Raw genomic sequence first — 15,317 nt, 5'->3', positions numbered from 1 at the left:
AAATAGAGATTAAGAGAAAACATGATTGAAGACTTTAAAATAATGAAATGAAGTAGTACAGTGTAATCACTGCAAAAACATGGAGAACAGATGGAAGGTTAAGGGTAAATTTCACACAAGTATTAGAAGGTTTTTCTTTGTACACAGAGTTACAGGCACGTGGAATAAAGTACTAAGTAGTTTTATAGTTAGTAGGATTCTATGGTCCATTCAAACTGTGTTTCTTAGAAAACAGGTGGAATGGATTGGAAAGCTTTGTTGGGCTGAATGTCCTGTTCTAATGTTTTAATGACTTAATGGATGAGCATTCTATCCTTTATCCCATCTGTTCTGAGGTGTGTTTGGAGAAGGATAAGGCAAGTAGTGAAAACTGCTAGATAAATTGTTCTTTGAGGATGTACGTGCTCTGCAAACTATAGATTCTTAACTTAGATGAAATTTACTGTATATCTGTTCCTGTTTAAACTAAGCATCTAATGTTTGCAGAGCACATACGCATACACACACACACACGTGAAAACTTGGCAGATTTTTTCTGAAGTCTAAAATCAGAATCATATTTCTTTTTAGTATGCCACATTATTTCCCTCAATATATTATTGTTTCACTTTGATCATTTTATCTTTTTGATCAAATAAATAAAAGGAAGAGGATAAACTCAGGTGGGATGTGCATTGCTGAATTTTACATTGTATAAGGCAGATTGTGACATAAAATGTTGTCAGCCTCAAAGTGACCTCTCAAAGGACATTTAATTACTTTCTAATCCAATAAATAATAGAAAAAGATTAGAATTTGTGTTGGGCATGGGAGATTTCTTACAGCAATGAAAAAACTTTTTTGACATGTTGTCATCACTCATTGTGGCATAAGAGGAATGGGGAAATTTAGCACTTCTGACTTTTGCTATTAAAACTTGGATCACACTTGAAATGCGAGTCTTATACTTTTCTAGCATAGGCCCTAAGAACAAGTGCCTCTTGATGTTCAAATTGCTGGCAATTTCTAACAATTTACACACATTTGCCAGCAATTTTGCTGCTAGATATTTATTCAGACAAGCATGCTTGATAGGACAATAGAAGTAAATGTCATAAAGTTTGAAAAATAAATAAACAAGAAAAAGAGAATGCTATTTTTTCTGTCTAAGCAGCATCAGCATTAAACATTGGTACATTGCTGCTTATCTCAAAGGGGCCTGCTTTGACATATAATCAATATAACTTGGGAGTTTATGAACATATTTTTTCTGAAGTTTAAAGCCCGATTTAAGGCAATATTTGAATTTGATTAATACATTTTGTATGATTTTTAACCTTAAATATTCAGACCTATGGAGTTTTCATTTGATTAATTTCAAGAGCCATTAAAGGCTTACTCTGACAGGTAGGCTTGGGGGACCTTATATTTTACCAATTTTTCTCACTCTCTGTTTACTCTTCTTAAGACTTGTGATCCCTAATGGGAAAACAGCAGTTAGAAATCATTACAACTTTTGGTTATGCATGAAGGAACCTGTCTGAATAATTGATCGCAAAGTACAAAAAAATCTCTCATTTGCTAAGTCCTGACATTGAAGTGAGTTTAAATTAATTGCTAATAATTCTACATTTGGCTATACTTAACACTGTAAAATTGACAATATTTAAAAATGTGTAATTACTCCACAAATGAAGGTCAGAAATCTAACCCTGGTTTCTGAGATTTTATTTTGATTACTGTTCAGAATTTTGTGTGCAGTTTATTCACTGAAGAGTAGGAAGGCCTTATCTTATATATGTAATAACAAAAGCACATTCAGATTTTTCTCATGTTATACTATTTGACTGTGCAGCAGTCATATTCAAGTATTGTTGATTTGTAATAGAACATAACCAAACAACTTCAACACCGCATACTGGATCATGTGCTCACTACAGACTAATCTGTTAAAATGGTTTTACAGGTTAATTTGAATCAGAGGTGTGTTACATGACTGCTTCACAAACCTTGATCTTAAGTTTTAATTCAAATTCAGGAGTAATAACACATTGGAAAATAAGGCATTTTGTAATGTACATGGATGGATGCTAGGGAAAAAATAGGTTATGTATACTCATTTAGGATCCACCATTTGTTAACCCTGCTTTCTGGTTCAGGGGTATATGGTAGAAGCCTATCTTGGATTGTGTGCCATTAAAATAGTCAGTGTTTGTACAAAATTAGTCTTTTTTGTAAATGATATGCAAGCTGTCATATTTTAAAGCCAAGGCATATGCTGCTCTTATGGATACAGGATGCATCTTGCAGAGTTTAGCCATGATTGCTATTCTTTTGCTGAATAATTTTGCATATAAAAATGTGTTTCATTGTAATTTATGATCTTATTTCCCGGAATTAATGTTTAAAATATGAAAAATATAGTAGTTATGCTGGATACTATAAATACCTCACAGTAGTGTGTCAATTGTTTTTATTTGATGTTGAGTGCATTTGAACATAATAGTACCCCTGTTGTGATTTTTACTTACTATTTAGAAATGTTCTATAAAAACAGTTACACATTTATGATCATTTTTGTTATTGAAGTATGTCAGTATAAGTAAGGTAAGATGTGCACCTACCTTTTTTATTGTGATACTCAAGTAGAATAGTCCATGGAAATAAAATGTTTTTGGTCCTTCACATGCACAGCAAGTTCATTTTGAAACCCCCTAAATTATTGATCTTTGGAAAATAAGCTTAGTTTGTTTACAAGAACAGACCTTGTTATTATTGGGAAAAATATTTTCATTTTGCTTCGCAACATAGTTTCATTAGAATAGAGAAGTTGGCACAATTCTAAAACATTCATAAAGTACAAAGTTTATTACAAGATGTGACAATGTAAATACGTCCTGGTATGAATGATAAACATGAAAGATGCAAGTGTACACTTTAGAGAAATCTAAGTTTAACAACTAATTGTTTTTATGTATATATGTGTGCAGGCATCATAAAAACATGACTGACATTGCAGCAAGCACTGTGAAGTTTGAAAAGAAATAACAAGTTCTTCCTTAACCTAAGATATACTGACATGAATGAGGTGTACCATTTGCTGTCGAACATGGTGAAAGATACTACAGCCGAGAATTACCTCCTTTCAGTTCTCCAACACCTGCTGCTGATAAGGAATGATTATTATATCAGGTAAGCACATCTTATGATTTTATTCTTTCTCTTCAAAGCAGTATGGTATGTTCTGTCTTAAATAATTTCCTACCCTTCTTACAAGTAATTTGAATATCACGGTTATGAAAATTGTTGTCACGTTGGCACTGCAGACAGTGTTGCTTTCTGGCAGAGCTTTGATCTTCGGGTTCATGGCTGGGAAGACTTTCTGTGGGGATTTTGTGTTTCCATGTTTAAGTGAACTTCATTCAGTAAAACAAAGATTAAGTTTTATTTTGGTTTCTGCTGACCATTTGGAAGTGTTGCTGTTCCAATAAGCTGTGTTTGCCCAAAACTCTAACCAGGAAAAGTTTTTTTTTAAGTTTTGTATAAATAAAATTAAGAAATGGATAAATATTTAGATGTTAAGTAATGTCAATGACCATTTTATTTCACTGTTGAAAACTTTCTTAAAACTACAGATATAGAAAGTACAGTAGATGTTTGATTTTATAAAGTCACAGCATTACTGCAAGTTTAATTTATTTAAGTGTTAAAAGTTATATAGAAAATAATCACAGTACTTGATGAGAAAGCAGGCAGGGAAGATTTTGAACCAATGTAATGACAATTTAGGGTTATAAATCAATATTTCAGTGCCAGATTATCGGAACAGTTCTAGGTGGTATGAAGCATAGCATTCTTGTTGAACATAATTCTTCCAGTAAGCCCAGATGTTACAGGTGCATTTTGTCACACAATCAGCTTTTGGGAAAAAAAAAACAAAAAACATCTTTCCACTAGATGAACAGACGGTTTCTCAAAACATGGAAAATGGTACCAATTCATTATCACCATGTTCAAGGTTGATTCCCATGGTAATCAAATGCTACTCTTTCTGACTAAGCAAAATACTCTGAATCCTACTTTTCCTTTTAATTTTCAAAAGAATACATGTCACTTATGTTCAGCATGACAAACCTTTCTAGCTTAACGCTGCAATAGCTTACCTAAAATCTGTCAATTGAAAAGGTTAAAGCATATCCCATACATCTTTGAAGTAAGAATTTTCTAAATAAGTCTTTTGAATAAAAGTGCCAAAAGAATTTTTCGTTTTGTAGAAGCAAACCTTTTTATTGGTTTTATCGTTTTATCAGTGAAAGCTGTAAGCTGTCCATGCTTATACAAATGCACATTTTTTTATGCAAATTTTAGAAACTGTCCTTCTGAATGTTATAAGCACATTCTCTGGTTGTATACTGAATGATAAATATTTGTATTTTAGTGTTTTATTTATTCTACAACTATAGCCAGGCAGTTTAACAGGTGTTGTTTGATATGCAAGTAAATAAAAACCTGTTAGACCTTCTCAATTTACCCTGAATGCCATGAGACAGAGTAAGCCATACAAGTTCTCATTATTCTGTATAAATAAAAAGCCTATCCATTCAAATGTTTGTGCTGCGTCAAAACATTCAGCATTTCAAAAAGAAAGAGAGAAAGAAAGAAAGAACTATTATTTTCATAACTAGAATACAGTATGTAATCACCCAATGGCTATTTGCTTAATACACTTTGTGATAAATAATTATCAGTACACTTTTTATTTTCTTACCATATGATAAATGAATAAAGTCATTTGCGAAATGAGAAAAATGTAATGATTTAAATATGTTCATACCTTTAGATTGTTCAGCGTGAAAATAATCTTTACCTTGGTTTATGATACAGCTTTTTCTTCTGCTTTATTTATCCTGTTTGTCATTTAAGGACATTTTAGTATATTTCTAGGATGCCCTTATTCTGTTTTCTTTCAAATCCCTTCTTTGCTACATCTTCCACTTGCTTTTAACTAAGTCATGTTTTTTTAGTAATCAGTAAGCTTGTAGAAGGTCATATTAGACACTGAACAGTCAGGCACTTAAAACTTAATCATAAAAAAGGCCAATCTTCATTAATTCTTTTTCAAAATTAAAATTATGGTATGGGTTGAAAAAAGCATTAGGTTTCACAAGTCCTTTAATAGTGCTATGGTGTTTTGATCCTTTATTAAGGCAGAGTCCAGCTTAAATTCTAAAATAATTAAATTAATAATTATGTTGCCACTGACTAGCCATTACAAGACAGGTAGTCAGACGGAATACTCCTTTCAACTGTGAAATGCTAGGACATTTATTCAATCCAAACACAACAGCAGAGAACAAGATGTTTAGTAAACATTGCGCTAATATACCACCACTCTCCTGTGATCGTCAGGCTCTTTTTTTAAACCATCACAAGTACTCCATTGTTATAACGGAAAACCATTCCTAACTGGTACCACTGCTAAGCACAAGGGTGATCCATTAATTCCATAAATACTGATATTTTAGACCTGATTTAAATAAAATGTAGGAATGTTCTAATCGATCAGCTGCTGATCAAAATCGGACAATTTTTACTAAAAAAGGACTCAATCTGTGAATGGCAGAAAGGCCGATCGCAAAAAATGATAATTTTCAGCATCTGCTTTTCTATGCTTTACAGTAATTTATTGCCCCTTTACCCAAAGTTTTATGGTTGTTAAACCAGTGTCTTTTTTTTTTCTTTTTCAGCAAACTTCCTGCAGTGTAAACAAAGAGCAGCGAGTGGAAGTTTGTTTTATCAGTAAATGTGAGGCAATTGGTATATTAGCCTTTACGTAAAAAAAAAAAAAAGTGGAGTAATAAGCTGAAAAAAAAGTAATTTAAAGTAAAAAAAAGACCTTTATTTTCTCCTCTAAAGTAAAGCAAATGCTGCTTGAGGCTGGACAGAGTGCTAGTTTAAAATGCAGCAGCTTACACTTTTGATTGGAAAAAGAAAAAAATAAAGATGAATTTGATTGTGTTAGAATATACACATACTGTATATATGTAATTAATTTATTGTGTGAGAAAATATACAAATGTATACTGTGTGTATGTATATATATATATATATATATATATATATATATATATATATATATATATACAGTATATGGAAGAGAAGGTCTGTGATACGGTTAGCATATTTGCAGCTGGAGATCCACAAAGGGAAAAAAACTACTTTTGATACGTGATTCATTATCTCCTTTTGTAGACCTCCAGCTGCAAATATATAGTATATATATATATATATATATATATATATATATATATATATATATATATATATATATATATATATATACAGTTCATCACTTTTTCCACATTGTGTTATATTACAGCCTTAAATTCATTTTTTTCCACAGAATTCTATACACAACACCCTATAATGATGTGAAAAAAGTTTACTTGAGATTTTTGCAAATTTATTAAAAATAAAAAAACTGAGAAAGCACATGTACATAAGTATTCACAGCCTTTACCATGAAGCTCAAAATTGAGCTCAGGTGCATCCTGTTTCTCCTGATTATCCTTGAGATGTTTCTGCAGCTTAATTGGAGTCCACCTGTGGTAAATTCAGTTGATTGGACATGATTTGGAAAGGAACACACCTGTCTATATAAGGTCCCACAGTTGACAGTTCATGTCAGAGCACAAACCAAGCATGAAGTCAAAGGAATTGTTTGTAGACCTTCAAGAAAGGATTGTCTCGAGGCACAAATCTGGGGAAGGTTCCAGAAATATTTCTGCTGCTTTGAAGGTCCCAATGAGCACAGTGGCCTCCATCATCCGTAAGTGAAAGAAGTTTGAAACCACCAGGACTCTTCTTAGAGCTTGCCGGCCATCTAAACTGAGCGATTGGGGGAGAAGGGCCTTAGTCAGGGAGGTGACCAATAACCCAATGGTCACTCTGTCAGAGCTCCAGAGGTCCTCTGTGGAGAGAAGAGAACCTTCCAGAAGGTCAACCATCTCTGCAGCAATCCACCAATCAGGCCTGTATGGTAGAATGGCCTGACGGAAGCCACTCCTTAGTAAAAGGCAAAAGACAGCCCGCTTGGATTTTGCCAAAAGGCACCTGAAGGACTCTCAGACCATGAGAAACAAAATTCTTTGATTTGATGAGACAAAGATTGAACTCTTTAGTGTGAATGTCAGGAGTCATGTTTGGAGGAAACCAGGCACCGCTCATCACCACAATACCATCCCTACAGTGAAGTATGGTGGTGGCAGCATCATGCTGTGGGGATGTTTTTCAGAGGCAGGAACTGGGAGACTAGTGAGGATAAAGGGAAAGATGACTGCAGCAATGTACAGAGACATCCTGGATGAAAACCTGCTCCAGAGCGCTCTTGACCTCAGAATGGGGCGACGGTTCATCTTTCAGCAGGACAACAACCCTAAGCACACAGCCAAGATATCAAAGGAGTGGCTTTAGGACAACTCTGTGAATGTCCTTGAGTGGCCCTGCCAGAGCCCAGACTTGAATCCGATTGAACATCTCTGGAGAGATCTTAAAATGGCTGTGCACTGATGCTTCCCATTCAACCTGATGGAGCTTGAGAGTTGCTGCAAAGAGGAATGGGCAAAACTGGCCAAGGATAGGTGTGCCAAGCTTGTGGCATCATATTCAAAAAGACTTGAGGCTGTAATTGCTGCCAAAGGTGCATCGACAAAGTACTGAGCAAAGCCTGTGAATACTTATGTACATGTGATTTCTCAGTTTTTTTATTTTTAAAAAATTTGCAAAAACCTCAAGTAAACTTGTTTCACGTTGTCATTATGGGATGTTGTGTGTAGCATTCTGAGGAAAAAAAGTGAGTTTAATCCATTTTGGAATAAGGCTGTGACATAACAAAATGTGGAAAAAGTGATGTGCTGTGAATACGTTCTGGATGCACTGTGTATATATATATATATAAATGTATATATACATTACAGACAAAAATGAACAATATGACAGCTTGCAATTATGAGAAGCATTTTATTTTCTTGTATGCCCTATTTTTGTACATATTTTATTAGCTAAAATATATATTTTATTGAAAGTTTATTTATTTTTGTATTTTATGCTCACTGAACAATAAGCCTACAGAATTTCATTTTGTTAAAAAAAAATGAACAGCTAACACCTGTGGTCTTTAGTTTAATTATAAAAATGCACTTTAATATATGACACATAACTTTTGACTTATTTTTATTTTTTATTGTGTCTTCTGTTTTTCTATTCTTCATTTTGTAAAGCACTTTGAGCTACATTTTTTGTATGAAAATGTGCTATATAAATAAACGTTGTTGTTGTCTGTATCAAGAATTCTATCATTTTCTGTTCCTCTATTACATCATTTGCTGCTTCTTTCTTAAAGTGTATTATTCTCACTATCTCTCCTTTCTTGTCTAAAAAATCTCATTTTCTTGCATTTCTTATAATATTTGCCATTTGCCAATATTATTATGCCATTTGATTTGAAAATTTTACATTAATTTTCCAACACAGGTTTCTTCTGGCTTGAATTTTACTACTGAATTACAACCTGTGTTAAAATGTGCCTTGAAAATGAAGATAATCTGATCAGGTCTCGTGGTCTAGTTTATTTTGACCCTGCACAGAGTGCTTTACAAACTGTTTCTTTGGTACTTGAATGAGATTCTACCAATGGGCACTTTTAATGAATAACTAGCTTAAGCTGCAAAAAAGTAATTAAAACAAATACTAGGGTAGAACATCTACTTGACTAAATGAATGTAAAGATAATTTTAGTTTTTTTATAAGACCTCCATCATGCTGTCAAAGGCATGCAGTAATTACAATTAAGCAATGTGTTAAGATCAAAGGATGCCTAAACTGCACGATTTATATTGCTCGTGTATGCACCATAATATGAAAGAAGCTTTTTTGAATTATAACATTCAAGTCTGTTGTGCAAGTTTTACACTCAAATGTCTACTTTAACAGATTAAATATTTAATTCCTTAAAGTTGCTGTAAATGTAAAAGATGAAAGTACTGACCATATATATAAAAAGTGAAATAAGTAAGTAAATAAGACTTGTAAGCTTGCAGCTTAGAATGTTATTTATTTGCTCCGACCTGTGTGGCAGTTGGATACAGGCTTTACAGTTTTTACAGTAATTGTTTGTTGTCCTGTACTGTCACACACTATCCTGTACTTGTATTGTACTCACTGGAAACACACTTGTATGATGTGTCTATGAGTTTGTGTGGCCAAATTTTAAATTTGATCTAGAAACATTTTTTTGCTATTTCTGTTTGATAAATGTAATGTTTCAGAAGCATCTGATAAACACTGTAAAATGCAATATTAATACAATCCCAGTTAACAAAAAATATCCCTAATGAGGTAGATATAGCAGTGTTCACTAACTACCAAAGTAAAGATTTTTCCCCTGTTACTGTGATGAAGGTATAGCATAAGTAATTATATGGTAACATATGTTATACTGGGTTTATAGAAATGAGTTGTGCACCTATTTAGTGTGACCTGACAGTTTTGGGTCAAGCAATCCCTTTTACATACTTTCATACAGCTGTGAGGGTTCTGAAAATAGGCCATTGTATGGGGATATTAATTAGGTGCACATCAGTGACAGGCAGGAGCTTAATTCACTGGCAGAAACCCTCGCTGCGTAGCAATCAGAGCTTAGCAATATCCAGAGAAGAGCATTGTCTTTTTCTCCCTGTACAATGCTAAAGACTGTACACCATCCCCTTTTTTCATTAAGTGAAATTATATATTTGGGAATTTATACATTGCTGTTGTGTATTCCAACATGGAATCCTTTATTTTTCCTGTATCTCCTTTTACCATAATACACTAACAGTGAAAACTAAATCATTGCCATACTATAGTTTAGTTTAAGCCTACCCTTGTAAACAAAGGTTTTTGTCTGTGCTTTATTTGATTAAAACGGCACTATAATTTACTTCATTATAATAATGCAGACAGAGTGGCATAGTGTTTAGATTGTGGACCCTAGCCTAAAACTTGGAGGTTTTTGGGTTCAAATCCTGCTACTGACACTGTAACCATGAGCATGTCACTTCACCTGCCTGTGCTCCAAATGGAAAAGCAAAAGTAATGTTATCAATTTTCATCTACCTTATCTAAATACATTGTAGCCCTAAAACGTTTTTTGATACTGGCGTATTTTACAGATCTGTTTTTTAATGTTGAAGCTAAACAGACCTTGCAACATTTCTGTTTCCTGAGTAGCTGTATTAACTTCTGGAACAGCTAATGTAGGGGATGCAGTAGGCTCAGGCTTGTCTTGTGTTCCCCCTGTGCCCCCCAAAAATGATCAAATGTCCAGAACATCTGTCTTAACTGTCCCCACATAATTGGCTGTTTGGAACAGCAGGCTATTTGCATTAATGATCAGGTGTACCTTAAGAAATGACTACTGCATTTAAGTAAATATTTGAAGGGAAACAATAGTAAACATTATTTATGAATTATTTCATTACCTCCATATGTGCATAGATAATTCTCACTATATGGTTTGCAGTCCACATACAGCACAGTATACTGTATGTGTATGTCAATTGACCACATTTTCTGTAAGGTTGCCAAAGTTGGGAACCTGGGTTCAAATGTTTAAATGTACAATAAGAAAAGATTAAAAACAAACATTTGGATTATTTTCACTGAATAACAACTTGCCGTTTCAGTCAGAGGGGAAACTGCAATAAGTGGAGGCAACTGATGAAAGTTGCTCTGCATGACTGAAATTCATTAGTTCTGTATATGCAAGTCAAAAATTCTGCTGCCTTGGAATTTTCAGTAAAAGAAGTTTTATGTTAATACACAATTTGAAATCATTGGCTCTTTTGTCAAGCCGATTTATGCTTTAAGTAAGAGAACGAATTTGGATAATATTGGGGCCAAGCCAGTCAAGGTTAGATTTAATGTGCCGGTTTAGCCTGGAGTTGATAACAATCAGATTGTAGTGCATATTCTGTTTTTCTTATTTATTATCATTTACTGTTGTAGTATTTGATCTTTATACAAAATGCCTATGTCTAATCTTAATTGCTGTTAATGGAATAGATTGTACATCTTTGATTTGGTTTGATTTTTTATGAGTTGATTGATAGTGAATAATTGACCAGACAGTATCATTTTATTGAAATTTAGCAGAAGTATTTTGAACTCTGTGCTTTTCTTTATCTTCATTCATAATAAAATCATTGCAGAGAGGCAAAACTGGTGAATATATCAAATGGGAACATCTTCATTCTATTCCTGTTTCTTTCTCAAGGCAGTTTGTTAGAAGTACTTAAAACCACGCAGAAAGGAAATTGCTCATGCTTTTATATAAATATTTCAGACACTTCACATTCCCCTTAAATCCTCATAGGACTGAGTTTTACATTTTTAAAGTTGTGTAGAAGGCATTGATCTCAAACATGCATCTTTTAAGCTGTCTATGTATTGTTAGTTTTCTGTTGTTCTTTCTCTTCAAGAAACCATACTACAGAATATGTTAAGATAGTTAGTTAAAAAAACAGTATCTAAAAAAGTATTTGCATGATACAAAATTACTTTTGACAGAAGGAAGAAGCAGTTTCTTAAGGATTTTTTGCATCATTAAAATGTTTCTACAGTGTAATGTATCTTTTTAAAATATTGTAGCAGAATACTAAATAGGAATTTGCGTAAAGTTACACAAACTTTAAAAATAACTCCATATAACTGATTTTCTTTCTAGTAATGATTGTATTACAAAATAGCAAATCTTATATTTTTGATTGGTTGAACAGTTTAATAAATTTGCTGCTATTTTTCATAAATCAATATATTTAATATACAATTTAATTAATTGTGCTCAAGTGCTACAAATTTTTGCCTTCCATTAAATTTTAACTTGTGCCATTTCATCAGTGGTTTTGAGTAATTCCCCCTCATTTCAGTTTTTGTTCTATTATTTCATTTTTTTTTTATTAATAAAAGTTATTTCTTTGTTTCCAGAACTGTATTTCAGACTTCTTCACTCTTACAATTTGTTTCTAGAACCGATGAGCAGTACACATGTCAGAACATTGTTTTGTTAATTTAATTTTTCTTTTTACATGCTAATATCATTATAACAACATTTACAACAACATTTATTTATATAGCACATTTTCATACAAACAGTAGCTCAAAGTGCATTATCTACATTTTACCTAAATACTTTTTATTGTCGGCTAATTAGGTTTTTGCTTTTTTCATCCTTCTGCTCCCCATAACCCTTCCACTTATCACTGCCATTCCTAAACCGTAGTGCACATTTGGGAAACAGGGTATTTTAACTAGTGCTTGAACAAAGACAAGCTGTTAAGAATATTTATGTGGTTTCTTGTTGTGGTTCATTTTATTTGAATTCTGATTGTCTGTTTTATTCTTCCTATTTTATTTGCTTAGTTAAAAGATCTACGTGTGATGTACTGTAAGTCAGGACTGCCTATCCTAAGGTAAACAGAACTGTAAAGCTCATTACTGTTGTTTCTCAAACCTCAAATTAGAACAGAAAGATCTTTGGACAAACAATTATTATGTTCGGCTCTATGAAATGCAACGCAACACATCATCTGTGTTTCCAGTCCATTGAGCACCACAAATCACAATAGTCTTATTCTTTTCTTTTTCTGATTTCTGTTGAGACTGCCAGTCCTCAATTCTCTCCTTTATTAAAAGCCATCATCTTCCTCTGATATTGTTCATTTAATTTGTTTAAGACATCAAACAATTTTGAAGAGGATTCCAAAGCAGCATATTTATTTGTAGCATCCTTTACTCACACCTCATTACCTCAAGACGAATCTCCACTTCTTTGCTTATCACCATTATTAATATGGTTGGTGCTGAATTTCATAATGTGACCCATTAATTCCTAGAGAAGCTTTAATCTGGTAATATGAAAACAAATAATTGACTACCTAAGTATTTTTAAAGAAATGATGCTAAAATAGATATTAAAAATTGTTGTCAAACTGGAAAAGCCTATAAATAAATCTATTTTTAATAAAGTAAAATTAAATATTATATTGTAGTGTCATTCTAATAATAAGAATTCTATATATATATAAATAATATATAAATTATGTATATATACATTCAATAACTTTCCGCACTTTTATACAGTATTTTTATTGGAAATGGTGAAGGTGGGAGAAGTAGTTATTGGGCATTAAAATGTTGCTACAATGCATTGCAAATGAAGGTGACTACGTAGCAAAGTGATGTAATTTGTTTTTTGAAATTCTTAATAAATAGAAGTAAAAAAAGTGCAGAAACTTTTTGAACGTCCCTTGTATATACTGTGTATATATATATATATATATATATATATATATATACTGTATATATATACTAACAAAATACCAGCACCGCAAGTACTGCCTCAAAATTTTTATTAAGAAGAAAATTAAACCTTTTTAAACTGAGGGAAAATATGCCAATAATTATTTGTTAAGGATCTCTTTGTATACCACATTGTGAGTTCGGCCCTCCGGTTGTAATATGACCAAGCTGTGCGCTGAGCTTACTTTTGAGCATGCAACTTACAGTTGGCCATGTGAACAGTAATCTTGTCTCAAATCTGACAGCTTGGATTGCTGCTGTCATAATCAGTTTGAGTTTCATGGTTTGTTTCAATTACGACAGTATTTGTAGGATTTGTTGTGTTGAAGTTAACTTTTGTAAGTAAGCTGTAAGGAATAAGCCTGCCAAATTTCAGCCTTCTACCTACACGAGAAATTGAAGAATTAGTGATGAGTGAGTGAGTAAGTCAGTGAGGGCTTTGCCTTTTATTAGTATAGATATATATTAAAAATAGATTATATCAATATAATAAATACATATACATAATATAATAATAAATTATATTTAAATAAAAAGTATGTATAAATACATAGAAAGTTCAATTTAGTTTAATTTAGATATCACATACACTTTTTTGCCAAGACAAAACACAGTGAAAGCTACAGAACACTGCAGAATGTGTGTAGCAGATCATTTTTCCAATTTCGTGTTCATTAAGCCACAGTTTTATTATTTTTTGCACGTTTAAAAATTAAATGGATAGCTGTGAACAACGGAAGTTCTTTATCCTTCCTTCACTTTTGAAACATCTGGTTAAAGCAACACTAAGTTTCTGTTTCATAGCAGGAGTTAGCAGCCGTAACATTTTTGGTTAAGTAAACACCAAACTAATAATTATTTGCAGTGACTGTTTCATAATCATTTCAGTGTTTGCCATTTCCAAAAGGTTAAGTTAAGAAATTTGTCAAATGCAAAGAATAGCAGAAAAATGTTTCTATCAAATACTTTTTGGATATTGCCATTGAATATCTATTTTTCAATAGTAATGTCTTATCTAAACTAAATGCATATAATGCAATTGCAACGTCCATCTAATATTCATTTGTTGCCAATATTTGATTTACATTATTATGGTTTTAAAGACCTTTCTTTCACATTAGCAAATTAATCAAATATTGATATACACATTTTGGATCAAGCAAATTTTAATGCTTGTTCTGAATTCTTTTATTGCAAGAAAAGAGTTATCAAGAAATTTTAGAAAAGTATGTGTTTGACCCTAAAATTAATGTTGTAGATATAGGAATGTTTGTTTACATTAAAAAAATCAACATGACTATAGTGCTTTTCCTTGATAGCATTTCTTCAGAGATATTTATTTTATATACTCAACTGGTACACAGGAGTTGGTTAACCTTGTGAACATTTCATCTACAATATTAAAATTTTCTTAGGAATACCTGAAGTATGAAAATATTATAAATATTTATAAAATTAAATTCCTGTTTTAATGTGCATCGTCAGCTTTAGGTTATAGTCAGCACCATCCCGGATGTCAAACTATTTACTGCTAACATGTTTATCTTGAGATGTGGAAGGAACCCGGAATACCCAGAGAAAAAACTCATGAAGACACATAGAAACCCACAAACTCTAGTGACCCAGTTTAGGATTCAAATCCAGGACACTATATTCATGTGGCAGCCTCATTAATGACTGTGTAAACTCTGACAAATGTAATACAAATTGTTTTAGAACTACAATTGCCTATGGACCAGGCTCAGTATTCCTCCAGTGGGAAGCACTTGATCATTTTCTCACTAGAGTCCTAAACCACTTAACGTGGCCACTCCAAAGTCAGAAGCAGTAGCTATACACAAATTCTTTCTGTTTTTTTTTTGACCTCCTCACTTTATAATGAATAATTCAACAATTATTCCAGCTAAAGAATAATTTCCTAATGTGCTGGTTTCTACCAC

At 32.6% G+C, this 15,317-nt stretch overlaps 1 protein-coding gene across 8 annotated transcripts in view; it reads left to right on the top strand.

Annotated features, from left to right (window-relative positions):
• Positions 1–15,317, top strand: part of diaph2 (diaphanous-related formin 2) — a 1,278,655-nt gene that overhangs the window by 397,334 nt on the left and 866,004 nt on the right. For all 8 annotated transcript variants that reach the window (XM_039766010.1, XM_039766009.1, XM_039766012.1 and 5 more), the window contains one exon: positions 3,055–3,171. In XM_039766010.1, coding sequence (XP_039621944.1) covers positions 3,055–3,171 — 117 coding nt within the window. The remainder of the gene's footprint in view (positions 1–3,054; positions 3,172–15,317) is intronic.

This window comes from Polypterus senegalus, chromosome 10 (assembly GCF_016835505.1).
Source record: "Polypterus senegalus isolate Bchr_013 chromosome 10, ASM1683550v1, whole genome shotgun sequence".
Taxonomy (NCBI): Eukaryota; Metazoa; Chordata; class Cladistia; order Polypteriformes; family Polypteridae; genus Polypterus; species Polypterus senegalus.
This window is presented reverse-complemented; position numbering and strand designations above follow the sequence as displayed.